General features: G+C 38.0%; 1 protein-coding gene across 1 annotated transcript; it reads right to left on the reverse strand.

The window, feature by feature from the left end:
* Positions 1 to 4368: 4368 nt before the first annotated feature.
* NUDT21 (nudix hydrolase 21) lies at positions 4369 to 20008 on the reverse strand. Its single transcript, XM_011232883.3, has 7 exons — positions 19752 to 20008; positions 16261 to 16461; positions 15350 to 15413; positions 11137 to 11226; positions 7102 to 7177; positions 5892 to 6006; positions 4369 to 4648 (listed from the first exon to the last, which is right to left on the reverse strand). The coding sequence occupies exons 1-7, from the start codon at positions 19865 to 19867 to the stop codon at positions 4627 to 4629; spliced, it is 684 nt and encodes a 227-aa protein (XP_011231185.1). The 5' UTR covers positions 19868 to 20008; the 3' UTR covers positions 4369 to 4626.
* Positions 20009 to 20162: the final 154 nt, after the last annotated feature.

Genomic DNA, 20162 nt, shown 5'->3' on the forward strand with positions numbered 1-20162 from the left:
GGCTCTGAATTGGGCTGATTTAAAGTAAATTTTTGAAAAGTATCAATTCCAACAAATCAGCTTCTGTAGATTGAGTCACACCTAGATACTTTACTGCTATTCACTTTTTAAATATCTGAAATCCTTTCATATTAATAACTTCATTTGATTTTCACCATTCTTTGAGAAAGGCTGAGTAGTTTTGTTGTTGTTGAAGGTTCTCAACATCCTAGAAACTGAACTACCTTATCTAACCAATAACCTTAAGCGTACTCCCACAGAACTCTGATGTTTCATTGGCTGGACCAGTGTGTTCCACTACTAAATCTAGCAGAGGAGGAAACAATAACCAACTCAATTTGTAGGGAAAAAAAGTTAGTTAATGCATATACTTCAACTTTTAGCTTTTCTTTCATAATTTTTCATAGCTTTTTGGTACATGCAATATACAAGCAGTAAAATTTTCAGAGAAACTACAATAACTTTATCAGGTTTTGTTCAACTTTTGTTCGGATATAAAAACCTCAAGCCTGTGATCTTATGACACAGGTGTTCTCATCTTTTGGGTACACTGTTTCTATTTAAGATGCTGAAATTACATTACACAGTATTACATAAGCAGCAAGCACGGTGTCACAGAACATCATGACTTCCAGGCAAGTTTGAGGGGAAAAAACCTAAAGGAACCAACACATAGATTTATAGATGAGGAAACTGAGTCCCCCAATAATACAACACAGCAAAATTGTGTGGCAGCTTCTAAATCCCAGTCTTCGGTTTCCAAATCCAGGGACCGCTTCACAATGCAGGAAAGTAGATCTGCCTAAGACCACTGCTAACACGCAATGAGGAAGTGCCAGGAGAGGGCAACATCAATGTCCCAGTTCTTCAGACCCTTGCTATTCTGTCAAGTTGTCTCTTACCTAATCGCCCCTGGCCAAAAACACTGAAAAAGAACCGTGCAGGATTTCTAATGGCACACTAAGGTTAGCAGCCACACACAATCAGAGTCATTCTGTTTTATTTTTTTAATTGAAATGAACAATAAAATAAAATTTAAAAAGAACAGTGACCATTTTAATCAAATTTTACTTTACAAATATAAAAATATAACCAAAACTTCAGTTTCTTTTATACATTTTCTAGAAGTGTAATGCCATAAAAATTCTCAAACCCAAACCAAAAATGATGCTAATACGCTATGATGTAAACACAGTAACCAAAAGTTTTAAGTTTTTAAATGCACTGATCTTTCCCTCAACAGAGAACGTTTAATACATTTTCCCAGTTCTCTAGTCCTATGGTACAATCCATCACTAAGATACAAGTTACACCTAAACTGGCTTCGTTAAGACTCACTTAGGTTTCAGTCAGTTTTTTTCACAAAAACAAGCTTAATAAATACGAGCTAATATTAAAATGCGTTTTATGGCTCAAGTCAAATTACAGCATTATGTTTCTCATCACATCTGAACAACAAAGGCAAACTACTTGAAATGAATCCAGTTTAACCCAAATAATAAGTGATGCAAAACAAGTGGAATAATTATAGGAAATCAAACCTCTGCTATGGAAGCGGACTCGTAGTACAGTCAAAAACCACTAAGGCTTCTCTGGCGAAGCAACATAAAAAACCGCACACCCTCTGAAGCAGTCTTAGTGGGCGGCACGTACTGTCCCCAAAACTATGAACCAGGAAAAACATGAAGTTTGAGAAACTCTGACGTGGAAAAGCTACTCCAAGCATTTCAACTCAAGTGACTGAGCAAGTACTTAAAAAATAAAGTCATTAAAAACCTGAGAGCTTAAGAGTCACATCATTTAAGAAAAAAAATTTTAAGTTGCTTGCTTGCTGGCCTGTTGAATTTAGAGGACCCCTACCTCTCACTTTAATTAAGCATGGAAGAAAACAGACTGGCTAATTTGGCTATGTTTTATATGCCAATAAATGCTAACTTAATGGAACCCATAAATAAAATAATAACTGAACCATATAAGCTAAGACAATGATAAAAAATAAGAAATCTCCCTGATCTGCTGTTAAAAGTATATTCACAAAGAATTATCGTAATGCCATTTTAAGTATTATCTACTTATTAAGAAACTTTAACAGTCTTCATCACTTGGGAAAAAAAACAAATTTCACTTTTCTTCAAAGGGATGTCAATTCTAAATATGACTGAAAATATTTGAGTAAAACTTTTATCCCCCAACCTACTAAATATTTTCCAGTGCCATTTAGATTTATATAGACTATGCACTACTTGGATTATTCAGGGAAAATAACATGACATTTATTGTACTTACACAGTGCAAAAGAGGACTCTCATTTATAAACAAACCTGGAACATAAGAGGCATTCAAAAATACAAACCAGTCCCCAGAGCTCATTTTAAAATTATTCAGTATTTAATATGTAGAGAATTAGAATGCACAATTTAAGACTTAGCTCTTTTAGTATGTCAAGCATTTATATCAAAAGAGCTTAGTGTTAAACATTCCCTTGTACTCTCTTCTAATGTTTTAAGAATGTATCAGATATAAATTTCCCTAGGTCTATTTCCATCAGGAAACCTAAAACACGAGAGTATTAAGATGTTACTGTAGCTGACCAGTTCAAAGACAGTTTAAAAAAATCTGTGTTTGTGCGTTGCCAATTCTACATTCAAAACCAGATCTTTTTACTTTCTAAGGTTAATAACTCAGCCAGCTTAAATCAAAGGTTTTTCTCACCCAGGCCCCAACATATAGATGACTGACTCAAGCACTTATACTGCGAAGTAGTGATCAAGAAAGAATTTCTAGGTCAAAGCTTATGTTACAAAGGACATGAGTAGCTTCAAATCAGATCTCTTCAACTTATGCAGCATTTTATAATAACACTAAGAAAAAATCCACCTCTTTCCACCCTCCCCAAGTGGCAAGCGCTAGTGCATCTGAAATGTGGTTGCTACAGCCTTTCACTTGGACGCCAAAAGCAACAGTAGAAGGTGGGCTGGATCAAGCTGTTTCCATTTCTGCCTTCCCCAATCCTGATAAGGCTCAACTAATCAGTGAACTCACCAGTAAAATTACAGTAAGTTATAAATATGCTAATGTAAATCACAGGGGCGGGACTATTAGCCCTTGAAGGAAGAGGACTATCCATAGAATTAGCGGCTTTTTCAAAGGAAATCACGAATTATTTTTGGTCCTAGAGCCTGTTGCTCGCCTACTAAGCACGAGGACAATCACAATCACTACTTGACCCAACCTTGTAAAGGCTTGATGGGACCTCAGCTAAATAAACTTGAACCTTTATTGATACAGTTGTTTTTGGTCTGATCTTCTCAAGTCTAAATAGGGAAGAATTCACAATATACCTTTCAACTCACCCAATATTCAGGAGACAAGGCCTGTGATCGGTATCATAAAGATGTAGGAACTAATCAAAAGTTCACTTCTGTCTGTCTCTTAAAAACTACAGCAATCTCTCTTCTTTAAGTAGCTGCATCTTACAAGATCTCCTTTTCATCAAGCCTACAGTCAACACGCTGTGTTAAAAGGCACACACAACATACTTGGACCGTTAAGCAATGACACAGCCAGCACACTCCTTTGCCCTAAGAATCACTTTTTATTCCCCAAAACCTGATCCTAATTTAGCAGTGTTATTTTAAAGAACCTTTAAAATTTGGTATTTTTCCCATAGGCTGACAAAATCTATCCCCTATCCTGTCTTTAGATTTCAGTTGATTCAAATTATTACAAAATATTTTTGAAAAGGCTTGTCACTTGCTAAAACCTAATTTTCATTTCTATGGATATAACTGAAATAACTAACTTTGTAATACAAGAGTTCAAAACCTAACGGACCCACTTTTTAAAAACTTCCTTCACACATCACCATTTTACCATGGCCCTAAGAATAACTAAAACACATAATTTCACAACACAAATAATTAATACCCCCATTATATGAAGGAAAAAAGTCTCAGTCAGCTCTCAGTAGGTCTCTTTTATACCAATTCCCATGAGTTTCCCTAATCCAGCCAATTTTAATGGCTTCCCTCCTTATGTTTAAGGTTTGTTGCTTGTGAACAAAGGTCTGAATGTATCAGTATGAAATGTACCAGAAGTGTATTATTTGGTTCAGGAGTTGCACCTTGGGACTCCATCAAGCAAATCTAGTTCCCAAAAGTAATGGAAGTTTCTCATCATAAAAATCTAGAACACAGTCTTGGAGTATACCCCCTAAAATGGCATCGGAACAGGGTCCCATATACTCAACTGACCTAAACCTGACATTGTCTCTTAACATCACCAGCCTAGAAGCAGGCGGGGGAAAACTGTCCTCACTTGTAAGAATTTAACGCGTTTAATGTGAAAATTAAAAAAAAAAAATACAAATAGAAAGAAGTTCATATTCTTTAATGTTGTACAAAAAAGTATGAGTAGAACCAAAAAGTAAATTAAACATTATCACATTTGTTTACACCACTATCTAGTTCTTCATATTAACTTTACTATTCAAACAACAGAAGTAGGTAGCAATTTAGGGATTGGGAAAGAGATAAACAAAAAAAACTTTTCTACCATGTTTATTCTACACTGTGTATAGCTGTGCTCACAGAGACGGCTTCTTTTACTTCTCCACTGTGCAGGAATTCAGTTGTATATAAAATTGAACCTGAATTTTAGAAAGAACAATATCTTTATTAAAAAGAGCATTATTCACAAAGTTTTTTTATCTTAGATGATAGAGAAAATTTGGACACTTCTACCCTCCCTTGACATTTTTGGCATTTTCTACATCAAAACATCCTTTTCTCTCACCTGTCTCGTCTTATACATTAAATACTAGTGTTGTTGAATACTTACAATTAAAAAAATTTATGAGTTGTACATTTGATTAATTATCCACTAACAAGTTCCTTGAGAGAAGGAAAATTTTTATGCTTCATTGTATTATGCCACTCAACACAGTTCCTGATACCTGATAAGTGGTGTCCAAATAAATGTTTTCTATGACTCTTTTTCAAATCTCATACTTCCACTTTTAACCCATCAGCAGACCAAAGAAGAGGAGCAAAAGATAGTGTGATTAGTGTAACAAAATGGAAAGAATCAATTTCATACTCAACAAGTTTTCACAGAAGGCCAAAATCACTACTGGAACAGCTTTTGAACTCATATTTTTTAAGCATTTACCAGGTACTTGGCAGTTTACATGCATTTTTTTTACTTGCTCCTCACAATTCTATGAAGTGGGGACTACCACCCAGATTCACAGGTGAAGAAATAAGCAAATAGGTATAATCGCGTGCCAGGAAGTTATTAAAGGTGGAATTCAAATCCAAACACTGCCCACAGCATCTATATTCTCAGCCACCACACTGCTTTGTGACTCCTATCTATAGAAGACTCTAAGGACCTCAACCAGTATGTCAACTTTTTTAAAAAATGCATTTTTTATACCTCTATCTGCCAAAAACAAAACAAAAAAAACCAAACTCCATGTACAGTAGACCTAAACATAACACATTTCAAAGAGGAAAGGGAACATATTACACCAAGAGATTCAATTCTCCACATTTTCATATAGATAATTCCCCTCAATTTTATTATACAGCGCTGACTGCCATTTTACCATCTCTTCTTTGAATAAAGACTTCAGACTTAGTGACAAAGATATCAGATGTGGGGAAGAGCACTCACCCAAATACCAGAATGTCATGCTGCAACTTGGAGTCTGGGGATACTAATTTTAGTCAGTCATATTTAATCTATGGCTTGTAAATGAACTAAGAATCAATCTATAGTCTTAGTTTCCTTCAAGACCAAAATTCATAACTATCCCTTCTCAAGCAGCTCAGAATATTTTAAATCAAGCAATTTAGATGAATCAGCCACAAAAGTTCAACTTTCCATACCTGCTCAGAAGCTGAGGGAGACTAGAAATGATGGGTCCATATCCTGGTGCATTGTCATACAATTCAAACAACGGTGCAGCTACGAGCTTGTAATTTTTAGGGACTGCAAACAAGGCTAAAACAAAACAAAACAGTATTCATTTTCTATAAATTCTCACATAATCACTGCTTAAAATTCATTTATAAAGTAATCACCAGTTTTACATTTGAGAAACTTCTGAGGAAAAAGATAGTTCTCTTTAATACATTTTGGTTGTTATCTTTCAAGCAAAATTCATAGTCAGTGTTGTTGGGGTGTTTTTGTTTTTTTTTTTAAGATTTTATTTATTTATTTGAGAAGGAGAGAGCACAAGCAGGGGGAGGCGGCAGGCAGAGGGAGAGGGAGAAGCAGGCTCCCCGCTGAGCAGGGAGCATGATGCAGGGCTCGATCCCAGGACCCTGATCCCAGGCCAAAGCCAAAGGCAGATGCCTAGCCAACTGAGCCACCCAGGCACCCTCATAGTTAGTGTTGTTAACAAATGAGAGCACCTTCTAAGTGCTGGCCCTGGGAACAACGGGAGAAGAGCAGAGCCTTTGGGTTTGTAATTTATTTTAATATTTCATTTTAAGACTATGACAAGAAATAATTATTTGTTAAAATGTACAAGCCTAAAGATGATACTTAAAAAATTAATTCCTCTGTCCCATAAAAGTTTCAGTTTATCACAGTGTGAATAGCAGTACCAGAAGCTCAACAGGTATTTTAAAACACTACAATCTGGTATTTTAGACTCTAGTTAAATTTACTCTTCCCCCAATAGCATAACTGGCAGGAACATCTATGAGAAGAACTAGTTAATTCTGGGGTGCCTGGGTGGCTCAGTGGGTTAAGCGTTTGACTCTTGATTTCGGCTCAGGCCTCTGCGCTAGTATGGAGTCCACTTGAGATTCTCTCTCTCCCTCTGCCACTCCCCCGCTTACAATCGCACTGACTCTCTCAAATAAATAAAATCTTTAAAAAATAAACAAACAAGATAAAATCTTTAAAAAACAAAATCTTTTAAAAAAACACTAGTTAATTTTGTACATACATAGCATGTTTTTATTTTCTTTTAATTTTCACAATAAATCCAAAAATTCAAGGAACTTGAAGAAAATACAAATAAAAGTATTCTTGAAATTACTCTACAAAAGTTTTCAGATGGCTGCATTCAAAAACAAAATAACTTACCCTTCTCTTGAAGTTGAACCAAAAACAACTTCTTATGTTCCTTAGGTTTTGTAATATGTGCAGGAATATATGGGTACTAAAATCACAAAAGAGAATAATTTGTATTTGCCAAAATATCCCTCATACCTCCATGCCTTTATCTATCAACTTTTCCCACTTCAGAAGTTAAGATCAAGTATCAACCCTCTGAGACCAAGTTCCTCATAATCCCAACACAATTTTAACATGTATCCTGTGGTTTCATTTATTTCTTTATATTTCTTTCCAATATAGCATGAACTGCTGGGAGAAACAGAACTCTTTCTAGTCTTCCCTTTACCAGAACCTGGTACCTAACAGATGTTCTAATAGATAAAATGCTTAATAAATACAACATAATGAGTAATAAACCATTCAACCATTCAAGTCAATTAAATATGTAGTCACAGGATTTAAAGCTTGAGAAATTTACAACCCAACGAAGTTTACTATATTAGAAGTTTAAATATGGCCTATGAGGTATCTGACAAGACACTCCTCCCCCAACAATGCCCCCCCCCCCACACACACACACAGCCCAGACACACATTTCAGGAACACCAGATGAGTAGTCTCAGTGAGGTCCTGTCAGCTAGAAAGAGTCAAGGTGCTTGTGAAAATGGAGAAAATATTTTGGAGAACTTAAGGGATTCTAAAGAGAATTAGAGAGGGGAGGTTGCTACTTCAGAAAGAATAATTCTGGCATAGTGAATCTGAAAAGTTGGAGATAGAGAACTCACCTGAGCACCTCCCCACATACATTCAGAAAAATCTACTTTGGCTTTGGGAGTTTTATTCGAGGGCAGGGGAATTGGAAAGTGCTGAAAATAGATATAAGGGGAGAGAGTAGGATAAAACAGAGGCGGCCAAAAGGAGGAAACATCACCCGCATTTTATGTAAGAACTTAAACTGAGAAGCTACATGTCTTTCCCAAGACTACACAACTAAGTAGTGACACCAAGATTCAACCTCATCTATTCAACCCTTATTTAACGATAAAAGCCTATTTTTTCCCACTATGCTACCCCATTGGATAACCCAGTATCCAAGTTAGAATAATGAATGACACACCAGAGCCATCCCTAAGGTATGATGAATGAAGACAACTGTCCCAGGCTTTGAAGACAACACAATCATGAAAACCAGACACACTGGCAATGACAGACAAACTGGTGAGTAGTAGTTTGAACAGCGCAGGCTTCAGGAGACCATGACCAAACCAAAGTGACTGGCATTACCGCAATTTTCTTCTACTCATGGCTATATGTCCCTTTTCTTTTAATACTTTCTTCTCCAGTCTTCATCTTGGGAGTTTATTTTAAGCCAACTGCACTTTATACAAGACAGGGAGATGGTGTCATGCTCTTTTCCTGCTGACACATAACCAATACTCCAAGTGTATTAAATAAACACACAATGCTTACGTTATATCTCATGCTAGGAGAACCAACCCTAGGGTTCAGTCAATGAAGGCAACTGTCCTAGGACTTTGGTAGGGGAGATGAATGAGAGTATTCAGAGAGTAGCCTGGAAAACTTTTGTGTTATTACTGAGCTTCCAATTTAATCAAAGAATGTTCGGAAACAACAACAACAAAAAAAACCCATTAACAATAATCGTTCTATGTATCTTTGGACCAGGAACTTCACTATTTCCAGATGAAACTGTACTTTCTTAAAGCCAAGACAATTTTCAGGCAGTGAGTACTAGCACCAGCTTCCACAGCGCCTTCTCTTCCTATCCCTCAGCTATACTAGAGTCAGAAGGAAGAGGACAGACATAATCATCTTTTGCTTGGTTGATACTTTATACAATTCTTAACCTGGAACATCTTGTCATGCAAAGAAACTATCTAAGTCATAGAGCCTTGTCAATAGGATTCAGGATCAGAGGCTCCCATCAGTTAAAAATAAGAAAATTTTAGCTCAGTACCATTATTAATCATCACAATGGATTAAAACACAACGAATATATTTAAATCCATGAGGTCACAGGACACTTTAAAGGTCACTGAACCAGATGCTTTTAGTGTCCCTCATCACCACCCACCTCAGATTTCCAACTGTGCTGGAAAGTGCCAGAAAGCTCTCAGCTTGCTGCCACTATCTCTCTCTCTCTGCTTTTCAGCCTCAAGGCGTTTCCAAAGCCCCAGACAATCTCACAACCAGTGTTCTGACTCAATATGAAAGTGCAAGGGAGTTAATACGACCCTCACCCAACGGGGCAGGAGTCTCCAGCCTTCCATCCTTCTAATGGAACAATTTTAAGGTACATTCTATATGGTCTTCACAGCCCTTAGCAGGATCAATCCAGTTGCCCACAGCTATAATAAAATTACGTGCCCTTCTTTTTTTTGACTACTGCTGTTTCTGATCTCCCTCTCCCATCAGTCTCGTCAGTCTCCTGCTTTCTGGGATCACTTTCCAAAGAAACTATCTGTACCCAAGTCTTTGTCTTATTCTTTCTTTTGAATGAAGTCTTTGAAGGATACTAATAAATTAACTCATTCTTCTGAAAAGAAGCATGTATCCTTTCCTACACAAATTATACCTCAGGTAGTGAGTACTAGCACCAGCTTCCACGGCGCTGAGAGAAGTTTCCCTTAATAAAAGGATCATAACCCTAATGAATTAATAAGCCCAAGAAACTATTATAATGAGCTGCTAACATTACAAAAAGAGACAACCAGACATTATAAAACTTTTGATGTAAGTGCATGATTCTGTCTTTGAGGGCCATCCCAAGATGATACCCAATGGCTCCTGTCTCCTGGCATCCACACCTCTGTGTAGTCTCTTCCCACAATGTACTATGTTGGCTTGTGTGACCAATAGCATACAGCCGAAGTGATGGTACGTCACTGCCAAGATTAGGTTACACAGACCACAGCTTTCTACATGGGCATGCTCTCTGTGTCTCCACCTCGGCTCTCAAGCTCTAGGGGAAGCCAGCTGCCTCACTGGGAGTTACCCTATGGAGACGCTCTCATGGTAACAGAGAGGGGCCTCAGATCAATACCCAACAAGGAAGTAAAGCCTTCAGTCCGACAGCGCAGGAAGAAAGGCCTGCTAACAAACACATGTGTGAAGATGGGATCAGATTCTTCAGCCCCAGGCCTGCCTTGAGGTGTTGCAATCCTAGCTGACAGCCTGACCATAACTTCATGCGAGACCATGAGCCAGAACCACCCAGCTAGGCAGCTTCCAGATGCCTGACCCTAAGAAATGAAGATAACAAACGTCTGCTGTCTTAAGCTACTAAGTTTGGGGGTAATTTATTATGCAGAAATAAACTATTTACCACCTATTGTGAGCCTTGTACTCCCCCACCAGCCAAATCCAGTCACTTGATCTAACTAGAGGTTTATAGGACAGAAGCAAAAGAACTACATGCTCAATGACAACAGGCAGATGCAATCAGCAACGGGAACACAAAGGACTTATAAAGCTTGTTTTCATTAACAAATAAATGATGAGGGAAAAAAAAAAAGAGAACTAGGAAACCGACCGGCCAAAAGAGACTTAAGAGACTATCCTAATTTAAACAAATTAGAAAACAAAATAAAAACTTGAAACTAGTCAGAGATACACATATTTAATGATATTATGGAATAATTTCTTACTCTTAGTGTGAGAATGTGTACTGTGTTGTGTTTTTAAAGAGACCCTTGTGTATTAGAGACACATACTGAAATATTTACATTTGACATGATACCTAGGATTTGCTCCAAAATAATGCAAAGTGAGGACAGGAGAAAAGGAGTGCCAGGTGAACTCTGATCATGAGTTGCTAACTGTTGAAGGTGGAGGACAGGTAATGGGATTCATGTACTTTTATTATTCCTACTTTTGTGTGTGTGAAATTTTCCTTTTCAAGAAAAAAATGCTTGGTTTTAAAATTTTTTATCTGAATTAATGAGAGAGAAAGTCAAATTTTGCTATACTCTTTTCAAAAGGCTGGAATTAAAGTAGTTTTCTACTTCCCCAAATGCCCAGCAAACAGACATGAGCACGGACCTGAGGAGGTTCAAAATTTGGCCTCCACCAGTTACCAATGCAGTCATCAATGACCCAGTCTTGCAGGACTCCATCTTGACGACCCAGTATCTGTCAAAAAGAAATAATACAGCCAGTAAACAACTGAATATGCCTCCCCATGAATATCTTTCTTTTGTAAAGATATACATTTCCTCTTTATAATTTCTTATCTATTATTACCTATGTCACTTGGCCCAAGACATAACTATTAGTTCCAAAATGGCAATCTAGCATCAACGTAACTATATAGGGCCAACAAATCTGTTGTTATGCCCTGGCCACACATGAAAAACCAAAGGTGACCAATATCTTACATGAGCCAATGCCATACATACGATAGTTTTTCTAGAATCAAGCTGTAGCTTGTGTAAATCACCACCTAACTAAATTACAGAAAAAACTTTCATTTTTATAAATCTGTGTGGCATAATATTAAACTTATTTTAATCAAAATTATACTCTATATGTTTTAATTGGTCAAACATGGTTCTACAAGGACTATAATAACAAAGAGCAGTTCCGTCTCACTTTCCCCATTTCCACTGGCTACGACTTTCAACTCTTAGTGGTTTTCCCCCCACACTCGCCTCTATTTTTACAAGCCTTTGCCTTGTTTTTAAAGAAACTGTTTTAGTTTCAGAGGGTTGCTGCAGGGGGAGGTGGGGCGGGGGGGGAGGGCTAGATGGAAGATGGGTATTAAGGACGCTTGTGATGAGCACTGGGTATTATATGTAAGTGATGAATCACTAAATTCTACTCCTAAAACTATAAACACTGTATGTTAACTAACTAGAATTTAAATAAAAACTTGAAACAAACAAAAAAACCAAACTTTTAGTTTCAGATTTACAGAAAAAAATGCAAAGATGGTACAAATTTCCTATGTATCCCACACTTAGTTTCCCCTATTAACATCTAACACTAGCACAGCACATTTGTCACAACTAATGAACCAGTACTGCTACTTTATTAACTGAAAGTGAATACTTTATTCAGATATCCTTGGTTTTTAACTTTCCAGTCCCAGAATCTCCTCTAGGCTACTACATTACATTAAATTAGGATGTTTCCTATAGACCGTAACAGTTTCTCAGTTTCCTGGTTTTTGATGATCTTCACAGTTTTAAAGAATACTAATCAGATATTTTATAACATGCCCCTCAGTCAGACTGGGATTATGGATTTTGGGGAGTCTGGAGAGGAAGACCACCAAACTAAAGTACCATTCTCATCACATCATGTGAAGGGCATATTATACAGACATGACTTTTCACTGAAGTTAACCTTGTTCAGCTGGCTGAGATACTGTTTATCAGGTTTCTCCACTACAGTTATACTTTCCATGCATTCTTTTTGGTCAGTTCTTGATTACTTTACATTTTTATAAACCTAAAGAAAAAAGCAACACCCTTTACTGTGAGTGAGAATTTGGATCTTAAAACTATATCCTCCAGTCATACTTTCTCTTCCACCATCCTCCCATTATCAATATTTGGTTAAGTCTACATTCAGTATTTAAATTACTGTGACTAGGTGACTCAGACACACCAGAGTGTTTAGTAAACTATAACTGCATTTTTTACTACATAACTATCCTTTTTTTTTTGAGTTAATAATTGTTTCATACATCATTCACTATCACTACTTCATATCCACATTCTCCCAAGAACTTAAATTTCTTCTCAATTCAATTGTCAATTATTCTGTCAATTTCATTTTTTCCTAAGAAGACACTTTCTATCACCGTCCTCCAGTCTGTAGATGCTCTCAGCCCTGCCTCCACAACTGGAGTCCTAGGGCTTCCCTCTGCCTTTCTCCCGTGTTGTTAGATCCTCTCTATATTCTGAATCCTGTATCTTTTTAGTTTTTCCTTTCATTTTGGTGGTGAACACCCTCTAGTCGCTTCCTGAGAAGTTACAAGAGATATATATCTGAAAACTCTGTATGTCTGGAAATAATCCTACCTGCACACTTGATTTATGGTTTGATCACTATGGCAGAAATCATGCTCTCTCAGAATTATGAAGACATGTTACAAAACCCTTTAACTTCTGGTATTATTTCTAGGAAGTCAATACCATTTCTGTTGATGCTTTGTATTTAACTCATGTCTCCCCCCATTCCCCAACTCTGGAAGTTTTTAGGATCTTCTCTTTATCCTTATTGATTTAAACTTTCATGATGATATGCCTTTGCATGGATCTTTTAACATTCATTATAGAGGGCAGGCCAGTAGGTCTTTTCGATCTGAAAACTCACGTTCTTTAAGTTTGGGAAATTTTCTTGAATTACTGCTTTGATATTCTTCCTCTGCTCTATTTATAATATATATTGGTCCTTCTAGAATGACTCATTAATTTTATCTTTTCTCACCTTTGTTTTACCTTTTCATCCTACTTTCTAGATTTCCTCAATTCAATCTTTTAACCCTCTATTTAATGTTTTGTTTCTCATTTTTTAAATACTCATGGGTTCTTTCTTGTTGGCTGAATAGTCTTCTTGATGGCCCAGTGTTCCACAGATGAGCTGTATCACCTCATCACACAAGAATATTAATTATAATTTTACTGATTGCTGAATTTTGTTTCTGTTGAGTTCCATTTGCTTCTTTTGATCTGTTTTTGTTAAGACACTTTCTCCAAAAGCCTGGCTCACAATTAAGGGTGAAGCACTAAGATGCTTAGCTGTCACCTCTGAGTGATAGGGCCACACTATTCTTTGGGAAGATTCCCAAATATCATCATTTAGAGGGGTTTTTTTGGACTGATCACTTTCTCCAGAAAAAAAACCTCCAACCTTCAGCCTGGGGTATGTAAGCCCAGTTGTCACAATTATATCAGCATAGCAGAAATCTAGAAGTCTCACTATTCAGGATGTAAACTCTCATTTATTCTCCTCATCCCTTCTACTTTTTCATTGCTTAGTGTTCTCTGAGCCAATCTCTACTGACAATCAATCACCAGCTAATCTTTATCTAACTGGAAAGAGTGGGGGAAGACAATCTAGATATAGAAATACAGACTATCAATCAATCCAGTTTCCAGTCCATGTATGCTCCCACTTTAATGAGCATCTGGCACTTCCAATTCCTCAGCCTTTGTGGTGTTATTAAGTGCTAGGCCCAGAACTAACCCCTGCCTAGGCTGAGGTTTCCACTAAGTGAGATGTGATTTGCCCATCTGCTTTTCTAGCTTCTAAAAATTCTTTTTTGCAATGGTCTCATCTTAAACTCCTTCAATTCTACTGAATTTCATTCTTTTAAAAACCCTTTACTTCCTTTTTGGTGGATTTCTGAGAAGCAGCTGAGTTAAGCAAGTAGGTTCAATCAACCACATGTAAACGGAAGATCAAGCACAGCACAATATTTAAAAGGTATAATGCACTTTAAAAAATACTGGAAAGATAAACCAACAGGTCAAAGTGGTAGATTACAGGTGATTTTAGTTTTGCTTCTCCTTCTGCTTTTCTGCATTTGCCAAGGTTTTTGACCAGAATGCGTATTAGTTTTGTAATTAAAGAGGGAAGGATTGCATGCTAAAAAAAAGAAAAATAATTAATAATAAAAACCACCTGCAATTTCAAAACCTGGAGCATCTATGCAGGCCTCAAGTTTTTAAAGACAGACATTAAAGTGACTTTTAAATGGTAGCAAAATTTGGGTAAAGCTTAAAAGATAAGTGAAGAAATGGAAATAGCTTTTTAACAGGAATCATTCTTGTCAAAATCCTATACTGGCCTACACTGCAACAAAACTAACTGCATTCCAATTTCCACCTCCATGACATACTAGCTATAAACATCAAGCAAGTTACTTGAACCCTCTGTGCCCAGTTTCCCTATCAGTAAAATGGGATTAATAACAGTACTTCTCCCTAGGGCTGTTGTGATGGGTTGAAGAAGCTACTGTATGTAGAGCACTCAGAACAGTGCCTAGCACAGTAAGTACTCAATAAATGTTGGCTTTTATTAACCATTATTGTTACATCAACAGTTCAATGGAAAAACATGTTAAGTAAGTTCTACTTCAACTTACAGAAAATATAGTACTGACACTGCCATTTAAGTTTTATTTACTGAAAACTATTCAAAATAAACTTAAAAGCTAAAAAGATAAAAAGCCTAATTATCCATTCAGTTGACAGTGTTCAGATGGGCAAGGATAAATCGCTGAAGGAGTTAAATGGAGAAATACCTCTGTCATTAAGCGTTTTAGTCCTTCAACTTCATCTTCTCCTGGGTTAAGTTCACCACCAGGTCTGTACAAAGGTTAAGAATTTCAGCTTTCAAATTACAACAATTTTAGGATAACAGGAAGAACACAATAATAGTTATTTCTATCATGTAACTGAGTAACACATATTTCAATGTCACATAAGGCAATCAAAGCAAACAAATGTCAAATGGAGGGGTAAGAATGTGCTAGTCAGTTGAATTCATAATATTAATTCACCAGACTAACAGTGCACAAACCCTGTTTTAAACAAACAAAATATGTAACATAACAGCTTCCAGCCACCAGTCTATCCCACTCTCTTCTCTCTGGAAGGTAATCTGGTCATAATGGATTCTAGAAATGCCCAAAGAGGCAATGGATCACAATCTTTAGGTCTGAAGAATGGGGCATTCTTCAAGAATTCCAAAATAAGGATTTGAGATCTTTCTTTTTGGTACAATCTGGTCAAACAGTTGTGCACTAAATGTATAACACAGAGATATTTATGAGTTTAAATGATAATACTAAACAGTTATCTATAAAAATACAAGTCATTTTAAGAATAGGAAACACAATTCATGCTAAGAAAGAAATACTATCACTTGTTCTTAGTAATGGTACATGACATCTAGAAATCGAACTTGGACTAATTTGCTTCACGGGGCTTCTATCAGGCTCAGTTATTAACAGCAATACATAGAAACATGTGCATTGTTAGATAAGGAATAAATGAGCACTACACTGGGGAAAAATTACATGATTTTCTCTTTCTAAAGATTCCATTAACAGCAGTGTTTGAGGAAATAAATGACTAAGGTCTAAAATTGTCTTCCAAAGCTGCAGCAGTCCTATTAAAAGTTGTCTAGCTGTTAACTTCCAATGACACTTACAATTTGAAGAAAGTTGTTCCCAGCTGTAGCAGTAACACATGTGGTAGCCGGTGCTCATGTACAATCAGAACCCCTTCTACAGTCCTTCTCATTCCAATTTTATCAAATTCCTCCCTCATGCGCTGAAATCTGGCTGCAACAGAGCTGTCCTTCTCATAGAGGGGCTCTTTTGTACCAAAAGTATAATTGGTAAGAGGGTACCTGTGATCCAAAAACAAATATCTAACATGAGAACTGAAGACCATAATTTACCATGACAGATACCAAACACATATAAAAAAACTACGGAGGGAAAAAAGTGTTCATACTGTACTCAGAGAACCAGGTTTTGTCCAAAGTTACACAAATTAATGTGACAGCAGATACTAGAATCCAGCTCTTTGAACTGTAAGGCCAGAGCTTCCACTACATCAAGTTGCTACACCACACTTGAACCTTTAAGTATAGGTAACACCACCCCTAAAGGCCCTCAAATGCTTAGAGAAGTGGCTATCTGGGTATCTGGTAATCCTCTGGTTTTAGATCAGCTGCTAGACTAACATTGCCAACCTGGCTAACACCCCCTTGGGGCTCTTCTACTAATCTAATCAGAAATTCTATTAATTATGGGTGCTAAAGACTAGTATCTCTTTTTCTACAAGGTAAGCCACCACCTTCCATCATCTCTTATTCTTCTCTCAGTCAGCTATCCTTAGACTTGACTGGTACCACAATCCTCTCCTCTTCCAATGAACTTTTCTTTTCTAAATAAACCTTAACTTTCTGCATGTGTTCTATCCAATATCCTTATCCTTCCCTTCTCGTCATTCAAATCCTTTGCCCACCATATCTAATCTGAATATTCTCTCCTCCTCTAGCAAGAATTCAAAATATAGCTCATTTTAAGACAGTTTTCATCTTGCCTGGTAAATACCAAATTTTTCCTTAAAGATAGTTAAAAATCCTATATTTATATTTAATCAAACATACCACCTTGTAACCCCCCAATCATAACCCTTACAGTAAGGAAGCCTCTGATTATAAGTCTTTGAGTAAGAACGTTTGACCACATCTGCCTATTCCCTAGCAAAATGACTTAACATTAAAAGCCAACAACTAAGTAATTAATCCACTTAGGTATTCTTGAAAGGTAAACAAATCAAGGTTGTCAAAACTTAACACTGAAGCCAGATTTTAGGCATGAATGAAGCAGCTCTAAAATAACTAACATATTCCATTTCCAGGATGCTTTAAAGAATTTAAGAACTTTCCCCTGGACCCAACGCTGAATCTAACATCATTCCTAGCAGCAATAATTTCACACAGTACTATGTGCCAGGCATTTTTTTTTTTTGTATTAACATTTAGTTTTCACAACTTGAGTTACAAAGAATTAAGGATAGCTGTACATATCTATACTGTAAAAAGCCAGCTCTCAAATCAATAAAGAGATGCCATCAATAAAGAGATGCCATCAATAAAGAGAAATGTGAGAATTTTCAGATATGAAATCAGAGTGCCACCCCAGACATCCATTTTATTCCCATCACACTGTGAACTTTGCAAAGCAGGGATTACATCTTACTTCCTCACCACTGTACACCCAGCATCATGCCCAGTGTCTGGTAAAAAGTAGACATTCATGCAATACTTCCTAAAAGAAAGTACAATAGGGGAGAAAAAGGACCTGTTTTCAGTTTAGATTACAACTCACCCAGGTGAACTGAGTTCACGACAGTGATTTTTTTTCTGAACACCATATTTATACAGGAGGGGAAACACTGTAAATTCATCAACCCATAACTTTAATGGAGCAAAAATAAAAACACTTCACCACGTTAATTCTACATAGTAACTTGATGCAAATTGATCCAGTAGCGAAGTTAAATCAAGGGAAAACTGCAAAACCTAGTCCTAATTACCAAAGTAATCCAGAAGCTAAGCTTTCAAATTTTTTAGAAAGAATATTTGCCTTTTCCATTTCATGGGAATCTTATGAAGATGTGTTAAAGACGGGATACGACATTAAACTATTATGTTAATGTAATAGCTAGAGATATTAACTTGTGTATACACATCTAGCTACAGATTTCATAAACCCAAAATTTCTATTGTCTAAATTTCCATGCCAGCACCTGTTTTGCCAAATAAAACAATAACAACAACCATTTCTTCTATTTCAAATCACTTTTGAAGGGGAAAAGTTCATTTCTTTGAAAGGAAAATAGAGAAACACCTGAAGTTTCTCATGGAAACACCAGTATCAGTAAATCCTTGCACCTTTCTTTTTTTAAGATTTTATTTATTTACAGAGAGAGAGACAGCGCACAAGCAGGGAGAGCAGCAGGCTGAGGGAGAGGGAGAAGCGGGCTCCCCACTGTGCAGGGAGGCCGACATGGGGCTCAATCCCAGCACTCTGGGATCATGATCTGAGCGGAAGGCAGACGCTTAACAGACTGAGACATCCAGGCGCCCTGGTCCTTGCACCTTTTAAACATGACCAACATAAACTGACCACTTTCCTTCATTAGGGTCAGCACCACGGTGCCTCAGAAACTCTCAGAAATGATTTTAAAAAAAGAGAGAGAGAGAGAATGAGAGCGAGAGCATACTGACAATTTCTTGAGCAAGACAGAACTCCAAAGCCAATTACCTGCAACTTTTAATAGTTTTGAGATAACTTTTGAGAGTGACATTGAAATGCAGTAGCTTGAAGGGTTGAAACATAAAAGTGTTGAAAATAAAAACGCAGCCCACAATGGGTTCTCTGGGGCTCCATGCTGGTCCCCTCCACGGTCGGTCTGAATGAAAGCCCAACCTTAACAGTATGCACCGTCCCAAGTTGGGGCCCGCTGGGGGCCTGGCTGCTGTGGCAGCGGCAGAGAAGACAGGTGAATGCGTAGGGTAAGCCAGATGGCCCTAAGCACATGAATAAAATGTGGTGTATTCTGGCGCTCAAATATCAATGAAGCCGTTAAGAGAAAAATACAAAAAAACAAAAAACTAAACCTACGCGTTATGGCTAGCTTTCGGAAGCTCACTGCTACAGAAAAGTGAAAACTTCAAACACGATAACATTATACCATTCATATCAAATAAGAACCCACAAAAGCAATACCACATACGTGATGTGAAAACATAAACACTGGACGGGAAGAATGACCACCACGCTCTGCAGTTGGTTTCCTCTGGAGACGTGGGGAAGGGTGAGTTCAAAAGCAAACTTGGGATTTTCCTATTATGACTGAATCCAGGGGCACGGGAGCAAGCCTTCTCTCCGGGAAAGGAAAACCCTCTCAAGTAGGACTCTAACCCCGTGGTGCTCGAGGACGAGGAAGGGGCCCGTGGGATCTAGAAAGGCGCGCATTCGCGAGCGGGAGTGGAGGTGATGGGGAGGCGTGAAGCCCGCCGAGGGCTGGGGGCGCGCCGGAAGAAGATCGGGAGTCTTTGGGAGCGCTCACGACGAAGGGGGTGCCCGCGAATGCTGCGCGCTAAGACCAGGCCGCACTTACAGGTTGATGGTGCGCTCCAGGGTGAGGGGCTTGGTCTGCTGGATGTACTTGTTGCCGAACTGGTTGACCCCCCGGGGCCAGCCGGTTTGTGAGCGATTGGGCGGCACCACAGACATGCTGGCGAGCTCGAGTACTTGCGGCGAGAGGAAGTGGGGCAGGCAGGGAGACTTTCCCTGTGCCGGTAGCGGTTATTTGCGTCCCCCTCAGCAGACGCCACCCGCCATTAACATGAGAGCGCAAGAGGAGGCGAAGGCACGCCGGAAGTGCATCCGGAGCCTCTGGCGGCAGGAAGTAGAGAGGCGGAGGCCTGCCTGGCCGAGCCCCACTAGGCCAATCGCTGATGAGATGGCCGCAATATCTAGAGCTTCCATTGGTAAACCAGGAATGGGTTCCGCCTCCTCTTACTTTGAT

Source organism: Ailuropoda melanoleuca, chromosome 12, assembly GCF_002007445.2.
Source record: "Ailuropoda melanoleuca isolate Jingjing chromosome 12, ASM200744v2, whole genome shotgun sequence".
In the NCBI taxonomy this organism is placed as follows: Eukaryota; Metazoa; Chordata; class Mammalia; order Carnivora; family Ursidae; genus Ailuropoda; species Ailuropoda melanoleuca.

What these genes read in the sequence shown, in the direction of transcription:
- NUDT21 (XM_011232883.3), bottom strand. Translation starts at nt 19,867, where the DNA reads ATGTCTGTGGTGCCGCCCAATCGCTCACAAACCGGCTGGCCCCGGGGG. An exon ending in CAAATTTTGAACCTCCTCAG is followed by an intron (nt 7,178 to 11,136) that starts GTCCGTGCTCAT and finishes TTGTGATTTTAG; the next exon opens with TACCCATATATTCCTGCACA. An exon ending in CTCCCTCAGCTTCTGAGCAG is followed by an intron (nt 4,649 to 5,891) that starts GTATGGAAAGTT and finishes TCTAAAATTCAG; the next exon opens with GTTCAATTTTATATACAACT.